The 19,515-nt window shown below is 36.5% G+C and overlaps 1 protein-coding gene across 2 annotated transcripts in view; it reads right to left on the bottom strand.

The window, feature by feature from the left end:
- Cubn (cubilin) overlaps positions 1-19,515 on the bottom strand; it is a 209,786-nt gene that overhangs the window by 151,528 nt on the left and 38,743 nt on the right. For both annotated transcript variants that reach the window (XM_027405242.2, XM_035442818.1), the window contains exons 18-27: positions 18,565-18,709; positions 17,597-17,772; positions 16,714-16,879; positions 15,985-16,201; positions 12,233-12,363; positions 4,698-4,887; positions 2,481-2,641; positions 1,687-1,868; positions 826-982; positions 74-261 (exon numbers count right to left, since the gene is read on the bottom strand). In XM_027405242.2, coding sequence (XP_027261043.1) covers positions 74-261; positions 826-982; positions 1,687-1,868; positions 2,481-2,641; positions 4,698-4,887; positions 12,233-12,363; positions 15,985-16,201; positions 16,714-16,879; positions 17,597-17,772; positions 18,565-18,709 — 1,713 coding nt within the window. The remainder of the gene's footprint in view (positions 1-73; positions 262-825; positions 983-1,686; positions 1,869-2,480; positions 2,642-4,697; positions 4,888-12,232; positions 12,364-15,984; positions 16,202-16,713; positions 16,880-17,596; positions 17,773-18,564; positions 18,710-19,515) is intronic.

The raw sequence follows: 19,515 nt of genomic DNA, 5'->3' as shown, positions 1-19,515 counted from the left end.
CATAGGTTTTTTGTTTTTTGTTTTTTTACTTGATATGAAGATAGAATTATTTATTGAGCTTCAGAACACTTACCTCTAAATAATCCAGGGAGCAGTTTACATGCTCTTCTACATCAAATTCCAGAAATGTGTAGTTCACAGTATTGCCTGTTGTTGCTTGGATAGTCCAGTTACATCGCTGATTAAGGTCATAGGGCTTTGGATGATTTATGCTCTCCAAGATGCCATAGGTTTTATTCACTATTACTACATTGTCACATGCTGGGAAACAAAACAGCCATAAATGTTAAGAACAACTTCCAAATCTGTCATAATGTCTCTGATATCTATCTATCTATCTATATGTCTATCTAATCTATCTATACATATATGTATCATATATATATATATATATATATATATATATGATTCCTGTTTAAGATGACATCAAGATTTTCCCACTTTCCCTCTGGATTAATAAATATATATGTATACATGGCATGTCATTTTTATGCTGAAGGAGTCTCCACTCAGAATAATGTGAAATAATATTTAGGTGAACTGAAGCATTGAAATGTCATGAAAACGGAACAGCTACATTAAAATAGACATTAGTTCTTATACATTGTTTGACAAATAACGTGGCTCTACTCTGATCTCTCTGCTGCATTTAGAAACATGTAGTGAGTCTTCTTTGCTTCTGTTTTCTACCTATAACATTTGTGTATCAATTTTTCCTTCCAATGACTCCAAAGTTTTCACATAAGAACCAAAGACTAATTTCAAAGGCTCAAACCACTGGTTAACATTATCTGGGGGTTCTCTGCTGCTGGAATTTGTACTTACTCTGCGAGTATTTTACTTCAAAGCCACGTCCTTGCTGACCTTCATCTGTCCTCAGTTTCAACAATATGCTGTCTCTACTGGAACGGATGGGAGCTGGTGTGATGTCTCCACAGAGTTTACTTATCAGATGGGAGTTGGTACTTGGCCCATCGTACACCTTTAATAAGACATTTTGCACATCAGATGGTCAAGGTTATGAACATAAAGGACTTTTCAATAAAGAAATGGGGACAAAATATATGTATTCTTTAGCAAAAGAATAATTGTAAATTATATCAATGTGTCTCTAGACTTGGGCAATGAACTGAAATGTGCAACAGTAAGTAAGTGAACTGAGAATGAAACCTGAACATGCAAAATGGAAATTCAGTACAAACTTTGAGACCATAAGTCATATGTCTTGCTTTTTTTTATTCTAAAATGTGTAATGTGTGAAATTTCAGCCCATTTTCTTTTACAGAATCCTAGAGGAACACAGTGAATTGCAGGAACTATAGAAAGACATAGCTACATGAGTTTACTATCTACTCTAATTCACCTCAATAAGTTTTCAACACATATAAAAAGTCATATAGATATGGTCAGGGTAAAGTCCATAACTAATCAGGATATTTTTATCAAAGCTTTATGGCTTATAGTAAAATACCTTAAATAATTAATGCATCAAGTCATTCAGTACATTCTGTGTAGAAGGCTGCCATTTTTCCACATCTCTTTAAGGTTTTACTTTGTTTAAATCTTTTATGTGAATTCCCCTCTTAAATCTTGCTGCTTTTTGAATCTTAAAAATATTTTTTAAATGCATCTTGTGTACTGAGTAAGAGGGGAGCATCAAACGGCACAGAGACTCATTATACATACGGCCAAGTAATCCAGAGAGCAGTTGGGGTGATGCTCCAGGTGAAAGTCTTGGAATTCCAGCAGGAAAGGACTGCCATGGCTGGCTTCCAGCCACCAGTAGCACTCAGAGCTGTGGTAGTAGGGCATCGGGTAGTTGGGGGATGTGAACAACCCTGTGGAAGTGGTGAGTTTGCCTCCACAGCCTGCAGAGGGGAAAAGTGAATGAAACATGGCCTTTTCTTCCTGAAAGATTAACCGTGGCTCAATCATCCTGCAGCTACTCTGGCTCTTCTTTGTATGCCGACCTCTCCAATGCTGGGGATAGAGCTCAGAGCTGGGGATAGAGCTCAGAGCCTCACACATGGTAAGCATGAGCTTTACCACCTCAGTCTCACACCTCAGGCCTTTGGCTTTCAGAGACAAGAACTCATTTTGTAGTCTAGGCTGGCCTCAAACTTGGGGTCCTCCTGCCTCTGCCTCCCGGGGTCTGGGATTACAGGAGTTTGCCACCACGCGCAACCTGTGTTCCTCTTCAAAGCATCTCAGAACATATCATGTAAAGTTCTGCTTCACATTGACAGACTTTCTTTTTTTCTAGTCAAGACAAATGCTTGATACAATTTCCTGGGGAACTAGAACTTTACTCTTCCTTCAAAATATATGCTGCTGTTAATCCAAAGACATTTATGATGTTGTAATTTATTATAAAGAATGATGAAAGTTAACTAGGAAAATTGACAAGTGGTGACGGCTTGACAATGAAGAAACCAATCAGTTTGGCTTCTCCAATAAAAATCCAGGTCTTTGCTACTTACCTGTTGACGATCCAACCCAGGAAGCTGAGAAACCTCTCTGTGTGTATGTGCTGTCAGTCTTAAACTTTAGCCATAGCTTGTTACTGTGAGAGATGATTAGAGGAGGCAAAACTGAGCCACAGTATCTTCCAAGGAGTGGTGAAGTTTCATAGCCTCCATCTCTGTGACAGGTACAGAAATGAAAATGGATTAAGTTACAGTTTGCAACATACAATAAACACACAACTTAACTCAAAGTATGGGGATGCAGATGAACTGCCAATCTCCTCAGCTAGCATCTCCTAGACACTACTTTAAACAACATAAGGTCAAGTTCTCAGGTCTTATTCTTTACTGACTAAACTTTGAATGACTTCGTAAAGTGTATCTGTTACTTATGGCATCTTTACACCAGTTGCAGAGGCAATGTATTTGACATTCACCTTATCAAAGCCTCTGGCAAATAGATCAGAGAATGAAGAATATAGAACCAGTTATCCACAGTATAAACCAATATTTTTAATTTTAAAGAAATATTACATATTTGATACTGATTTAGAAGTCTTCAAGATATAATATAACATATTGGTAATAGTTGGGAAAATTGTAGAAATTATCTTCCTAAGAAGTTTGGAGGATTTTAGATCTTTAGGTATTTTCTTTAAAAAGATGATTCATTGAATGTTAACTCCAAGTGCTTAGTTGCTATAAATTAAGAAAATTAAGCTGAGTATGAAAGTTTACACCTATAATCATAGCTCAGTAGGCTGAGTCAGGAGGATTTCTGTGAGTTTGAGGTCAGCCTGGACTATCTAGTGAATTCTGAACCACCTCAGGCTACAGAATGAGACTCTTAAACTCCCCCTTCTGTCAAAGAAAATTATGTTATTTTAGCATGATATGGTTCAATTATAATTTGTTAATTTAGTATCTCACTTTATAGCAAAGAATAAAATTTATAATAAAGTATTGAAAGATTCCAAGTTCGAAGGGCAACTAAAATACTTGATACAGTTGTTTACCAAAATGATCAGCCTAATATTACTTAATGTAATGATACAAGAGTATAATAGGTAGATATATACTAATATACCACTGCCAGTGATAGAATTTTTTAAAAATACATTTATTCAGAATACAAATAGTAAAAGAAAATTTCAAGCACTGAAATCCACAGTTTTTGACTTATTTAAAAACAAGGTAAGGTTGCTATTATACCAGCGATTCTAGTGATATAATTAGATTAAATAAAGAGCAAAGACCCTAATCCTTAGACTGGTTTTACATAAAGAATGAAGGTACTTCACTATGATGGTAGGTGTTGACCATCAACTTGACACAACCCAGAATCATCTGGCATAGGCATCTTAATGAGGCTACTGGGTTGGCTTGTGGCCATGTCTGTGGGGGTGTTGTCTTCATTTAATTAACCAAGATGGGAAGAATCAGCCACTGTAAGTGACATAATTCCCTAGACAGGGGTTTCTGAACTATATGACACAGAGAAATGGAGCAGAGCACAATAATGAAGTAATCTAGTAAGAAGTGTGCATGCATTTGTTTCTTTTTGCTCGACTGTGGGTATGATGTGACTAGCTGAGTTCCTGGAACCTTGCTCACCTGCTATGACAGACTAGAACCTGAACTTGTGTGCTACAATAAAGCCTTCCTCACCTAAGTTCCTTTTGGTCAAGATATTTTATCACAGCAATGGAAACAAAAGTAGATTTCAACAATAGTGAGTATCATATTTTATGGAGTAGTAGTATATCTATTTCCTTCCTAAATAAAATCTGAAGTTTATTCCAAAGTATTCCTGATGTAAGAATTTGAAATAACTATTGGGGGTGGAGAAGATGGCTCAGTAGTTAAGATTACTTATTGCTCTTACAGAGGACCAGAGTTCAATTCCAAGTATTCACAACAGAGAGCTCACAACCACCTGCAACTCCAGAGGCTCCAGCATCCTCTTCTGGCCTCTACAGGCACCACACATCCATACACACAGCCACACTCACACACATGAATGTAAACATAATTTAATCAAGAAAGTCAATCTCAAACAATCATCAAATCTTATACAATTTCTCCTTTTCTTCTATATCACGCTTAAAAGGACAAATTTCATGTTGTAATAAAGAATGTATAAGATAACTTTACAAAACTTTCCATGTTTCCTTTAATCTTTTCTGGGATTATTGATGAAAATAAAGGTTATAATGAAATAAAAGCCCATACCTGATTTCCACAAAGTCGATACAATTTTTCCCCACTTTGTTCTCCAACATGAAGCTTGTAAAATTCAATGCAATCTGTTGATTGAAGCCCACTGTGATCCTGTAGGTGCAATCCAAGTTATTGAAGTAATTTTTGGGGAAATTCGGGGAGGTGAGTGTCCCAGAGTTATCTGTATAGTCTTGTAAGCACACTGTGAAAAGAGAGAAATGAAAAACATTATACATTTGCATATATCCAGTAATGTGTCCTGCATTAATTTGTGTCCCTGTACTTGAATTTCAGTAGTATTTTCTTAATGCTCATTTTGAAATAATGTTTTTAAAATTTCAGATGCAATCAAGTACTAAATCTTAACAATGTAGCAGACATAGTAACATATTTTGAGAGGATAACACTTTCAGTCCTAGAAGTGTTACAATTTTTCTAATTCATGTAAATTACCATAAACATTAAAATTAGGTTAAACTATGCAGATATCAGGGAGTTTAGAAATAATTCAGTTCTGTACTTCTCTTCATAATTTTCCTTTATAAATGTGTGTATTTATGAGAGGTATGGAAGCCAGAGCTAGGTGTGGTAAGACACATCTGCCATTAAGGGGACCTTCCATCAAAGCCTGTCTCGGGTACAGACATACTATGGAAACAAGCAAGCCATTCATCTCCTGATCTCAGCTCTCTCATTTCCATGATGGTGATGATTACTAACTTTGGGTATTGTTTTAAGACAATGAGATGATGCAGCTAACGTGTCCACCTTACCATAAATATATGACAATAATCATCATTATATTCCAAAATAGAATGGGCCTAAGTAAAGTATAATTTTGAAGAGTATGTTTAATTATTACCATCAAATAATTAGCAACCTTCCTGGAAGGCTGCATCCTAACTAAACAGCAACTGCTCCAGTGTGTTTGAATTTTGCCTGTTCAGTGTCTTCAGACTCTGCTCAATAAACAACCCATCACTCCCTTATTCTCTTACAATCTGAGACGTCTTACAAAGAAAGTTTAGTTTAACTGTGATGTAGGAGAGAACGAGCTATTATGTTTTATTCCAAGTGAAATAAATGCTGAGGCTGTATAGTTACATTTTCCCAATTGTGCCATATATTCATCCAGGTGGGGGGAAGATGATTGGTATTGGGAACACAATGACACACGTAAAATGTTATAGGCTCTACTATCTATGTGGGTCCCATGAAGTAATAAATATTTATCAAATATTTGAGCTTATTCTAAAAATCAAGGCTTAATTAATTGAGAAGACACACAGTTATAGTTTACCCAAAAAGGGTAGGCAAGAAAGGAGCCAGTGAATGAAGGTAAAGGGGAGGAAGAAAAGATGATGGGGATGAGAGAGAATGATACAAGTAATGGGAAGAGGCTTATCCTAAATGCTCCATACCAGTTATGAATATTACTAGTCGAAATTAATCAAACTAATGGGCTGTAAATTGAATTTAAGACACAGTGTCCCTTAAGTGACACAACTGATAAACCCATGAGTCCACACACAGTTTCTAGTGTTAGCCAGTTATTCATATATTTAAAGTAAATCATCTCTCTAATTAGAAAGCAAACTAGCTAATATTCACCCAAAGAAACTAGAAAAAGAAAAGCAAACAGGACTTGAGGGCCATCTGCTATGAGGACTGCTGTAGTGAGTCTGTCTAGGTGGGCAACTGTGTGTCCTTTTCTTTGTCCCACCTGTACTCTGGATCTGAGGAAATCCCTATGCAAAAGAAGACAGAAGACCCCCACTCTATAGTCAAAGAGAAGACTAGCTCCATGCCCCATCTACCAGAACTTTTGAACAAGCTCTCAGGAGAAACAAATTAAATAAATATCACAATAAAAGAAATACATAGATGAGAACTGAAATCAAGTCAAGTGGGATAGAAATAAAGAGTGAAAGAGGAAGACTCGTTATAGAGTCTCCAATCGGTAAAAGACCAGTCTCACAGAAACAGAGCAGATAAACTTGACAAATTTGCTCACAGCCACAAACTGCCATAATTGACTGGAAAGAAAAAAGAGCTTCTGTGGCCTCAATCCATCAAAGAAATTCAATCTGTCATTAAAAACCATTCTACAAAGAAAACAGTGTACAGTTTATAGTCCCTGTTGACAGTCAAGCAAGTTAAGGGAATATTTACCCACGATGATTTGAGTGAAAATGTAAAAGTCAACACTAGGAACTTTAAAATAGTTCTCATAAAAATAGAAAAAGTATGAATAGACAGCAAGTAAAAGTATATTTATGGAATGAAGACAGTTTGAGATGTCTTGTAATCCCAAATTATTCTATAAATTTAATATGATTTCATTAAAAAATGATAAAAAGCAAAAGGCTGTTTCTACAATGTGCATGGTAATGGAGAGTTTCTAAGGTCACCAAAAGAAAATTTTTGAAAAGGATATGTCATTGTAGAAATCTCCCCTCCACATCTTTATAGAGCAGGAGCCTATAATGTTATGTAATGGACTGTCCTTTCTCTATAAAGCCCCATGTGGACACCATGGCCTTCCAGAAGCACTGACATGATACACATGGCCAACTGCTGCCTGCAGTGACTTAAAGGGAATTCTGGGGAGGGGTAGAGTTGGGGGAGATAGGGTCAAGACACTTCCTTGCACAGCTGAATATTGTTTTCCTAAATGAATGGTCTTGGAAACTTAACTTAGACCATACTGAGAAATTAAGATGAATCGCAGACCTAAAAGCTCAAGCTATAAAACTTTTAAAAGACACATAGAGGAATTCCTCATAATTTTGACAAGCAAACATTTCCTAGATAAGAAACAGAAGCCCATTAGCCATAAAAGGACAAAGATTTTTCCATGCAAAAGAACAGATTCTGTGCACACCCTGTAAGAAGATAGGTTCGGTGCCATCTGCCTTTTCTTTGTCCTCACAGATGACCTGTCAGATGGTCATGAATACAAGCACAGCAACTATTATAGAACTGTGTGGGTATCAGCAATCCCATTTTAAATCTGGCAAGGCCAAGGCCTTTACATGCATAATATGATTCGTGAGACTCTGTGTATGCATGTTCATGGGTGCATGTATTTATGTACATGAGAGGGCCAAAGGTCAATGCCAATGTTTCCTTCATCACTTCTCCACCTTAATTTTTTGAAATAGGGTCTGTCTCTGAACCCAAAGCTCACCGATTCTGCTAGGCTGGCTGTCCAGCAGACTCCAGGAATCCTTCGCCTTCCCAGCAATGAGGTCATAGGTGCATGAGATCACATTCATGCCTGGCTTTTTTTTTTTTTTTCATAGATGGCAGGGATCTCAGCTCAAGCAGGCACTATATCACTGAGCTATCCTTCCAGCCTACCAAAATGTAATTTTTATATTGAATGTCTCATTTTATTTTTTTATATACTGTGAAACAACATAGACCTCCCCTCTAGTTAAAGAGGTGTGGAAGAGGACTGAGACTGTTTGAGATTAAGTTTTAAAATTCTTTTAGTTTGGACACAAGATAAAATTTGAACTCTTCAAGTCCTGAATTATTTAATAATCCCTAGTTTGTTTTTTGTGTATGTGCACAAGTGTGTACTTGTGTGGAGGTACACTTTCGTGTGTGTGTGGGGGCGGTGGTGGTGGTGGTTATTGCAGAGGCATAGGTTGACTGTCAGATGTCTTCTTCCATCACTTCTTCACTTAGTTTTTGAGAAAGAGTCCCTTATTTAACCTAAGCTTGCGCTTTGTGCTAGCCATAACTCTCTGAATCTGGCTTGTCCACACCCTCCAGCACTGAGATGACAGGTGTAGACCACCAGTCGTAGCTTTACTTTTTACATGGTACCTGGGGTTTGAACTCAGGTCCTCATGCTTACGCAACAGGCACTTTGCCTGTTGATCCACCTCCCCAGTCCTGTAATTCCTAGTTTTTCTACAGAGGAAATGTCACCCTAGACTAGTAAGGGACTAAAAAAATATGACAATTAAGCACTGTTTTCATTCTAAGGACCAACATATAGGTGATTACTCATGCACAGGCATGCATGTGCACACACAAACCCAGAAGAGAAGTGCTAGGCTATTTGTACACACAAACATAAGAAAACATTTAAGATTTATGAGATGGAACTAGTTTAGAGATTAATAGATTTGAAAAAAAATAACATCCCAAAAATATCTGAGCATGTAATTTCAGACTGAGGTACACAAGCAAGGAAGGCCTGAAACTTTCACAAGGTGTTCCAGTCAAGCTGGCACTAACAATGGACGGACTCTCTTTGGCCTTACTTTCAGTCTACAGTGAACAGGATCTTCAAACATGAGCACAAGCCATGCCATTCTGTAATAGTTTTTTTTTAAAAAAAAAAAAACTATAAAGATGAATTAAATTAGACCCACTTGAATTGCTCAGTAAAAGTTTACTCTAGACCTTAATCAGAATTTCTGATTGAACTCTGATAGCTGAGTTTATAACAAGACAACCTCCTCTTCCTGAGGATTTTTTAAAAATGACCATTAGAGTCTGAGAATGTTGTTCTTTACCACATTGAAATTTTAAAAATAGAAACAGAATGCTCTCTGCCCATTTCTTGGAATAAATTCCCTATGGTCTTCTTGCTATTATTTCTTAACTTCATGCATTCTCTTTCTGGGTTCATTTCAAGGTGACTGGTGAAAACTAGCACTAAATACTCACTGAGGTATAAGAGGGAACGAGATGGGTGGCAAATCCCAATGGATTCACCTTTTTATATTTATATTTGTTCATGATATTGTTCTTTGGATCAGGCTTGGCTACATCTCCGCATAATTGTGAAGCTCTTCTCTTTGCAAAAAGTATGAAACATTCACCACAGTTTTACTGTGGCCCTGTAGTGAATGACAATGGAAATGGACTATGTAGTGAAACCTGGTTCTTTAGTGTGGCTCTTAAACAAGTGAGCTATTTTTCTTAGATGACAGATTCAACATTCTAGATTGCTATCTCCCTCATTCAAAGATTAATTAGGCTAGACTGTGCTTTGTACTTTCCTGACACATCATAAAAATAAAATTCAATCATGCCTACTGAAAGTTTTAGACATATTTCATGACAAGTTGCTCAACTTTGTATGGAAACTCTGATACTTTCCACTCTTTTGTTTTCATCCAACTCCACATTTTTAATGAATGAATCAGGAATAGTTTGAAAAATAAAGGAGTAACTGTTAAATAACCATCATTTAATCTTAAAGTTTAAGTTCATTTCTGCTCTTATTTATACTTGTAAGTTTCTTTCTTATTAGTTCTATATTTGATCAGTGGATGAGTAATAGATGTTAATATGTATATGATTGCAACTTAAATGGTAAAGTATACCATTTGTATTATTTCAATATTTAAATATTTTCTACTTCATGAGAGTAAATGCTGAAAGTTATAATTGGTGGTGAGGAGTTTTGATGAGTTTCTACCGAACACTGTTATTTTTGTTATATCTTTTGTTTTTATCTGCCCTGGCACATTTGAATGAGAACTGCAGCAAAATGCTTAGGGAGGGAGTCAGAGTACGACTCCTTCCTCCCAAACACATATTTAAGGGCTGACATCATGGTATTATTGCAGGAACTATACAGATGGAAGTGTAACTGGACTCAAATCAGGAAATTTTGACTCTATCAAATGACAGCAGGACAGATTGAGCGGGAAACATCTGTGGGCTGTTCTAAGAAACTAGACATCAGCAGTTCAAACTATCATCATCACTCAAAACATGAATTCTGCCAGAGGAATAAAATAGCCTACAGGCCAGTGATTGGGTGTCCTATGGTGCTTTTATCTGACATGATTTCAGTATACAGAACATACCCAGAAAAAAAAAAGACAATCCTCACCTCTGTCCTTCCAGCCAACAGCTCATTTCACCAAGGCTGGGAGCACTAGCCAACTGCCTGGCCACCACTCACTTAACCTCTGTTCCCATCTCTTGAACCAGCTGTTACCATACCACAGGGCTGGCCTCAGCAGGTCATGCCATCCAGCCACCCAAATGACTTTCTGGGACCCATCATCCAATTGCTATTTCAAATGGTGTGACTGTGTTAACCAGTCCTATGAGTACATCCAGCAAAAAGCAGACACACAATGAACAACCAAAGGGCAGAGATAATGTGCTCCCTTAACTGTGACTTCAGCTCAGTTAAAACCAAGCGGGGGTTGGAGTAATGACTAACACAGGGGGAAGCAGGGCAGAGGATCTTTGCAGTTGCTCCTTCAGTGTCTTCTTTTCTAACACTTGGTTTTTTTCCCCTCTCATTTCTTCCCTTTCCTTTGTTCTTCTATGTTAGAGGGGTTTGGGAGAGATTGAGCTCAGCCATGCATTCTGAGCATGCACTGTAGTTGAGCATACTCCAAACTCTGGTCTCCCTATCAGTTTCCTTCCTGCTTAGCTTACTTTGTTGAGTTTTTCCTGCATCATATCTTTCTGAGCAATTTCACTAAGTTTTACATTTGTCATCCTCCTTCCTAGTTTCTGTTAATGGCTCTCAGCTGTCACTTCCCTTCATACTGCCTTCTAAGCTGGTGTGGTGTTAACACAAGCATTTCAGTCATTACAGACCTATGTTTCATTTTGTATACTATTATGAAGATCTCCATGATATTTTCAAGAGGCACTGCCTGAATTGTGTGTTATTTAAAATACAATGAGTTTATTCATGCAGCAAATTAAAATTATATTTATAGAGGATTAGAACCAGAAAACATTTCCAAGATCATCACATCTAATCTTTTAATTACACAGATGAGAAAATTGTGCCTCCCAAAGCTCAAATGACTTATTCCAAATCTAATATTCACTGTGGTTTAGGGCCAAACATATGAGAGAGATGTAGCTATAGAAGTATGCACACACACTGTAATTTGCTGAGAAATCCACTTTGGTCTTTGACTGTTAACCACCTGAATAAGGCCCAGTTAAAAATGTCTATTACACAACACACTATATTTTAAATCCTTGGGCTTTGACACCCAGGTGCTTGGGCTGGATAACGTACTATCTGCTAGAGTGAGTTCCACCAGAAATGCACATACACAAGTCTTGTGCACTCTCAATTACTAAAGCCAAGCTTCCACAACACAGAAGTTGAACTACTTTTGCCTGGATTAAGGTACAGTGACCAAACTCCCTGGAGGAGAAGAAAGTGAAAAGCTGGCTAGGGACTAGGGTGAGAGAACTTTTTCTTTATTATACGAGTAAGAGCTGTAGAAAAGAGCACCTCAAAGATGGCTGGACACAAGACTCCCAGAAAGAATATGTCCAGCCCTAGAAATGTGCAATGCTTGGAAAGTAGAGGTACCATGTACCTGCTATGGAAATGCACTTATGCTACTTTACTCCGTCGAGTATCTTTCTAAGTTTGCTCTAAAAATTAAGGGCCAGAATCCCTAAAAAGGCACAGAGCTCAGATAGTGTGGGATTACCCTATTTTTAATAAGGTTGATATTGGATTTATACTTTATTTCAGGTATTTCTGTGTTTTAGACATTAGATATCATTTGCAATAAAAATGTTACCTGATGATGCATTAAATGCTTCATACTTTATTGAAAATCCTTCGTGTGAAAGAGCAGAGTCGGACACAAACATCAACTTTATTGAATGGGAACTGCTAGTAAGAGAAGGTGGGATGGATTTTCCACAATATCTGTTGCAAACAAAGAAAGAAGAGATAAACAGATTTTTAGACACATAGTATATTTGAACTAATATTCCAAAACTTTAGGACATGTAAAGATGATAATGGGTTATTATCTATTTCCTATCAACCTCGAAACCAAATACATTTCAGTAACAGCAAAAACACACGTGTTCATGATTCCCTAACTGAAAGAGTTGTATGTCCAGCTGAGTGCCTTGACATAAATGGGAAGTTAAGCAGGGGCAGCATTAGCCTGCTGGTATCATATTAAGAAACTCATTCATGGAACTGTGATAAAAGGAATCTCTAATCCAGCACAAGCCCCAGTCAGTCCTGTCACTCAGGGGCATCATGACTTTGGGCACATAGCTCAATTGCTCTGCCTCACTTTCTCTGTCTATTTCACACAGTTCTTAACATCTTTATCAGTCGGTATACTTTACATAACATTGAAAACAGTGTCTGGATAGTGACCTCTGGTGTAAGCTGCCAACTGTCTTAAAACAGCTAGCTTGTGGAAAGGTAAAGGTATAATTAGTAAACCATGTCATTGTTCCTGCATAACAAAGGAAGTTTACTCAGAAAGTCTATTCTAGTAATACGTAAAACACAACTACAGTAAATGACATTATGCCATGATATTTTATCTTGATAAACATGTGTAAGAAGAAAAGGCTAGAAAAATAGAAATCTTAAACCAATGCATGCTTGGGACCAAAGAGAAAAAATAATATGGGACAAAAATAAGCTAAATTGTTGAATATGAGAAGTACTAGAATTGAAGAAGTTTGATGTAGACTAGCATTTTAGTATCAACAGAGAATCACCATCTTAATAAGAATGAAGGCAGATAAATTAATAAATACATGTGCACACATGACCTTGTATCCTAAATAGGAACATGATCATTAAAGTTCATTCCCCTCAGCAAAAATTGCATTTTTGTCACGGTGAAAAGTACCCAGGTATTACTTTAAAAAAAGAAAAAGAAAAAAGTCAAATGATGGAAGACTGAGGTGAGACGCAAAAGAGGGCGAGAAGCAGTAAAGACAGAAGGAAGAAATGTAGAGACTAACTTAAAAAGGGAAAATTTTTACAAAGTTAATAGATAAAAAGAAAAGAATATATGACAAGAAATTTGAAAAGAAGCAATGAGAGGAGGCTGGAGAGATGGCTCAGCAGTTATGTCCACTGTCTGCTCTTCTAAAGGATATGGATTCAATTCCCAGCATCTACATAGAGGTTAGTAACTGTATGTAACTCCAGTTCCAGAGGATCCAATTCTGGTCTCTGTGGGCACCACTCATGTGATACAAAGACATACATACAGCCAATAAACTGATATAAATAAACACTTAAAAAGCAATCAGAATAACTCTGCTTTCAACACAAACGTAATAATGGAGACTGGGTTTAATTTTGCACTACAAATTCTGAAACTGTGGGGGAAATATGTAAGTTGCTCTCAAGACACAATAGCAAATGAGGGGGGAAATCCTCAAGGACAGGAAATAAATGAATTAAAAGGGAAACTGGAAAGGACCAACTTTGGTTCAAGTGACTTAATATTACAGGACAAAATCCAAAAATATTTTTACAAGAATGTATAATGGTTGGTGCCTAAAACATATAATTAAAAATTCTTAACAACCTATCAAGTGTCAAGTACAAAAAGAAACAGGAAACTGTAACTCATAATGAGGGAGAATTATCAACTAAAACATAGCATGTACTTACATAATCACTGAATGAGTAAAGATGTTAAAATAATTACAAGTATATCACAAAGATTTAGAAGGTTTCGAAAAATCAATGCATAGATAGATGTACAGACTCTGCATAGTTATGTGGTACTAAATGCTGGGAAACATGAATATGCATATGCAGACAAATTAAATAAATAAAAACAACTCAAAGTGTGTTAAAGAGTTAATGTGGGAAGTGAAGTGACAAGTAAAAACACATTATGATATGAGTCTGGACAAATTTCTATAGAAATGACCTCAAAAGCACAGGCAAGCCAAGACAGACAGATGCGATTCTAGCAACCTACAAAGCCTCTGTATAGCTAGGAACCCAGCAGAATGCAGATTCAGCCCATAGAATGGGCATTACTGGCAAACTATACATTGGAGAAACAGTTAATATTCAAGATATATGAGGAATACAAACCACTTAGTAATGACAACAGGAAACAAATAATCTGACCAAAAAATAAAGGGCAAATTATTTTGGGCATTATCCCTAACAAGACATAGAACGAGTCATGAATCTATGAAAAAAGGGAGTGTTATTTACTCATTAACAAGGAAATGAAAACTCAAGAACACAATGATATATTATCACTGTCTTAGTTACTGTTCAATTGCTGTTAAGAAACATCATGACCAAGGCAACTCTTACAAAAGAAAGCATTTAATTGGGAGCTTGGTCACAGCTGCAGAGTTAGTTCATTCTTACCATGGCAGGAACAGTCAGCACGGTACTAGAGTAGTAGCTAAGTGCTTTACACCCTGGTCCACAGACAGCAGGCACAGAGAAACAAAACCCTGAAACCTCAAATCAAAGCCCACTCCTAGTGACTGATGCCTCTCCTCCAACAAGGCCACACCCTGTAATCCTTCCCAGACAGCTCCACTAATTGAGAACCAAGCATTCAAACATAGGAGCCTATAGAGCTATTCTCATTCAAACTCTGTCACAGACTCATCCTGTTATGATGGCTGTTATAAATAAGAGATTTTGTTGTTGTTGGAAATGTAGAGAAAAAAATAATACTCATGCATTGTTAGTGAGAATGTGAATGAACCATTGTGGAAAGCTATATAGGAATTCTTCAGAAGTTAAAAATGTAACTATCTTATGGTCAGGTGATCTTACTACTGAGACTGTATCTGAAGGGAATTAAAGCAGGATGTTGAAGAGGTAACTGCACTCTTATGTTTATTACTGTTTTATACACAATAGCAAAGATGTTGAAACACTCTGTGCCCACCATAGATAAATGAATAATGAATAAAAATTGTGGTGCATTTATATATATCATAGAACACTATTACACTATTTTACAAGGAATGCAATCTTCCCATTCAGAACAAAATAGGTAAATTCAGAGGACATTAATTAAACTAAATAATGCAGGCATAGAATTAGTAGTACCACATAATATCACTGATATATGGATTCTTAAAAGGTAATGAAATGGAGCTTATCAGAGCCTAAGGATAACTGGGAAAGAAGGAAAGATGTTGGTAAAAGTCATGTAGAAAGGAGAGAACATCCCAAGATATCTATTACATGGCAAGGTGACTATAGTTGATGACATATCATGTCTTTAAAAATACACACCAGGTGGGTATTTTGTGTTAGTACCCGTGAAACAATGACTATGATAAATCATGTATTTGTCAATAAGGTAGGCCTTACTAGTCCATGCACTTTATTTCAAAATATAACTGTATGTAAGGTCAAAATAGGTTGCCAGAGAATACACACACACACACACACACACACACACACACACACACACAAAACCCAACAACAATGTAAGTGCAGAACTGACTTTGTTCATATGTGCACAAAAAGTCTATATGTTATACTTCAGCATAAACAACCGAAAATTCTTACCTCCCAAGAGATGTCTGGGCAACAGTGTCATAAACTTCCAAGTAGTCATTTGTGCAATTGTAATGAAACTCCAGAGAAAATGAATCGAATGTCAAACGAATCAGGTTGCCTTGCTGGACTACTATATGCCAAATACAATTTACACCACTTGGGTAGATATCTGGATAACCAGGGCTTTCAATGGTTCCCATTGCTGCTGTTAGAACTTCTCCACATTCTGCAAAAATAATAACAATAACAATAATCACAACAGTTAATGAATAAGGTACACAGGTCCCAAAATAAAATGTGCTTATAATATAGAAGAAAGGGTATGCGATAGATAGGGTTTTAGTTGGGGGGTGGTAGGGGAGGACGGGAGGGAGAAGGGAACTGGGATTGTCATGTAAAACAATCTTGTTTCTAATTCAAATAAAAAATGATAAAAAAAGCACATAAGAAAACTGTTGCTTTTTATCTGCCATGTATGATAGCTTAGTCTTCTCTTTTATTAGTGAATACATGATAACTATTGTTAAGTATTTGTTGAAAGTGTAGTCTTTGTTTTTAAGTGTACTTCATAATTATTCACAGAATAATTGATTTTATATAATTCATTTATTGTATGAAATTGTTTTTCCAGAGGTGGAGATTGAACCCAGAGCCCTACACACATAGACACACATCCCTAGTTTAACTGCCCATTTATTCTGATAGCAGCATAAAAGGGGGAGAGAGACATGCTCCTACCTAAATTCTCAGTACTGTACTTAGCCGTGAAGCCACGATTTTCCATAGAAGAACTTTTCACAAATGTGACATAGATAGCATTATGCACAGATGTATACAAGGATGGTATGTTTGTGCCACAAAACTTCTCATTTCCAGGAGAACTTAAGACAGAACTGCCACCAACCTAAGGAAAAGTAGATATAGCCAAATTAATTTTTATGAAATATCTATTTTGGAAAACTGTCGCCCTTGGTGGTGATGCTATCAGCAATCAATAAGTGTGTGGTGGTGATGGTGGAGTGTAGAATCAGTCTCTTTTGGGGACTATGAGTAGAACAAGTCTTATTTCTTGTTTCCATTAAGGGTGGATTTTATTCTTGCATCATTGCTCTAACAAGAGTTTCCAGAACAGTGCTGAGCAGAAATGATAAGACGACATGCCTGTCTTTCATCCAATCTCAGAGGTGAAGCATTTAGTACCTCCATCACTGTATATGATGGTATCTGTACATTTTTGGTGCTTATATCAAATTAAGAAAGTTCCTCTTTCCACAGTTTTTAAAACTGTTTTTATTATAAGAAGCAGGTAGATTCTGTCAAGTGGTGGGTTTTTTTGCATTTTATTGAGTGAATAGATTGTCTTTTCTTTTATTGACACTGTTATATTCTGTACTATAATGTTCACTGATTTTTAGGACATAATAATAAATTCTACACATGCTAGGAAAAATCCCCTTCATCATGGTATATAATCATGTACATATTGTATTCTATTAAGTAGCATTCTGCTAGGAAACTTCATGTCTATATTTATGAGATATTGGTCTGTATAAGCAATGGACCTTTTCATATAAACAGCATATAATGCCTTTAGTAAAATTCAATGGTACTTCACTCTTACCTCAATATAGTCAGTATCACAGGGGGAATTTCCAATCTGGAAGTCAGTGAAGTTGAGGAGAACAATCTGTTTTGGTGGTTGGGAGATGGTCCACCTACAGGTTCTTTGTCCAGGATATGCATTAGGATGAAAAGGTGAGCGAATGACTCCTTCTCCTGTTAATTCACCCCCACAAGCTATAAATGGAAAAATGATAACCATATTTTCTTAGAAATAGAGAATTCTTGTCCTCAATTTCATTAAAAATCTAACTCTGCTTAAAGAAACATCAGAATGCGACACTTATTTGGGAATATTTTCTGTGTCATTCAAGAACATATAATAACTAAAATAAACTAAAAATTTAAATGTTAGAATAATATAAATTTGACATTAATAAACAAGTAATAAGGAACACTAAGGGGCTAGAAGGAGGCTAGTAGTTAAAAGCACTGGTTGCTTTTAGAGGACCTGGGTTTGATTCCCAGAACCCATGTGTCAGCTTATATCCAGCTTTAATTCCAACCCCGGGGGATCTGACACCTCTTCTGGACTCTGAGAGCATCAGGCACACATGCTGTGCCCAGTCATTCATGTAGACAAAAATCCCATTCACATAAAAGAGTAAAATAATTTAAAAATAGATAGGGATGAAAACATGTCTCAGTCACTAAAGTGCTTGCTACATATGCATGAATTCTGTTCCACCCATGAAGTTTGGTACAATGGTGTGTGTGCAATTCCAGCTCTAGGGTGGTAGGGGATGGGGAGAGCACAGAGCTAGAGTTCACTGCCCAGTCAATCTAGCTGAATCATAGAGTTCTAGGTTCGTTGTGGTGTGGGGAACCCTGTCTCAATAAGGTGGAAAAGAATTAAAGAAGAGATTCAATATCAATGTGTTGTCCTCTATGGGCACAACACACACACACACACACACACACACACACACACACACACACACACAAACAAGAAAACAGAAGTTTTCTTACCAACTTTATATTCAGCTCTGAAACTTGCTTTCTGAACTAAAGCATCTATTCTCAGCCTGATCCAGACTTTGTTAGATATTGATCTAATGGGTGGAAGGGTTGCATTGCCACAGACCTTTTCAAGTAAGTTGTTGTGGTCTCCAACCTAAGCAGAAAAGTAAACAAGAATTTGTACTGCTAATCAGGAAAGTCACATTAGTAGTCAGGCAGCATTTGGAGCCTATTCAATGGCACATCCAAACAAAAAAAAGCTTAATTTAGGTAGTGTCTATATAATATTTAGAACTAGCACAAACTAGTGGTACTAAATATTGATAAAAATCTTTAGCTAATACAGTCCATAACTACATAATTCTTAAAATGTGATAATATTTTCCACAATATCATAGAGGAAATAAATCTGTAACTGCAGAGTTTCCCCAAACAACAAAAGCGAAGAGTATAGCATATCAAAAGATGAAAGTTCAACAAATCTGCAATTAAAGGAATAAACTGTTCATTACAAAAGAAAAAGTCAGGAGGAATGATGAGGAATGAGACATACAGAGAGAGGTAGAGAGAGAGAGCCTAGAGAATCAACACACACACAAAAAAACAAATAAAACCATTAAAAGAAAATGTAAAAACCAACAGTAAAACCTAATAATTAAAATACAAAAGGAAGCAGAATCATCAATAAATTGAAGAACAGCTTTTTAATAGGAGGGTTGAGAATAGGGATACTGAAGGCAAATTTTAGATAAATGAGAAAATCAAAAATATGTCTAAGTATACAAAAATAAAAATTATAAACATTACAAATACAGAGTCTAAGAAACATACAATGAATTAACTACAATTCTGTGTACAGTTCTTTGCCAGTCTTTGAATGTTCATGATAGATTATTTTCATAAAATTATATAAATTTCTAAAGGATCTGAAGAAAAGGAAAACAGGAATATTGCACCACG

Source organism: Cricetulus griseus, chromosome 3 (genome assembly GCF_003668045.3).
Source record: "Cricetulus griseus strain 17A/GY chromosome 3, alternate assembly CriGri-PICRH-1.0, whole genome shotgun sequence".
Lineage (NCBI taxonomy): Eukaryota > Metazoa > Chordata > Mammalia > Rodentia > Cricetidae > Cricetulus > Cricetulus griseus.
This window is presented reverse-complemented; position numbering and strand designations above follow the sequence as displayed.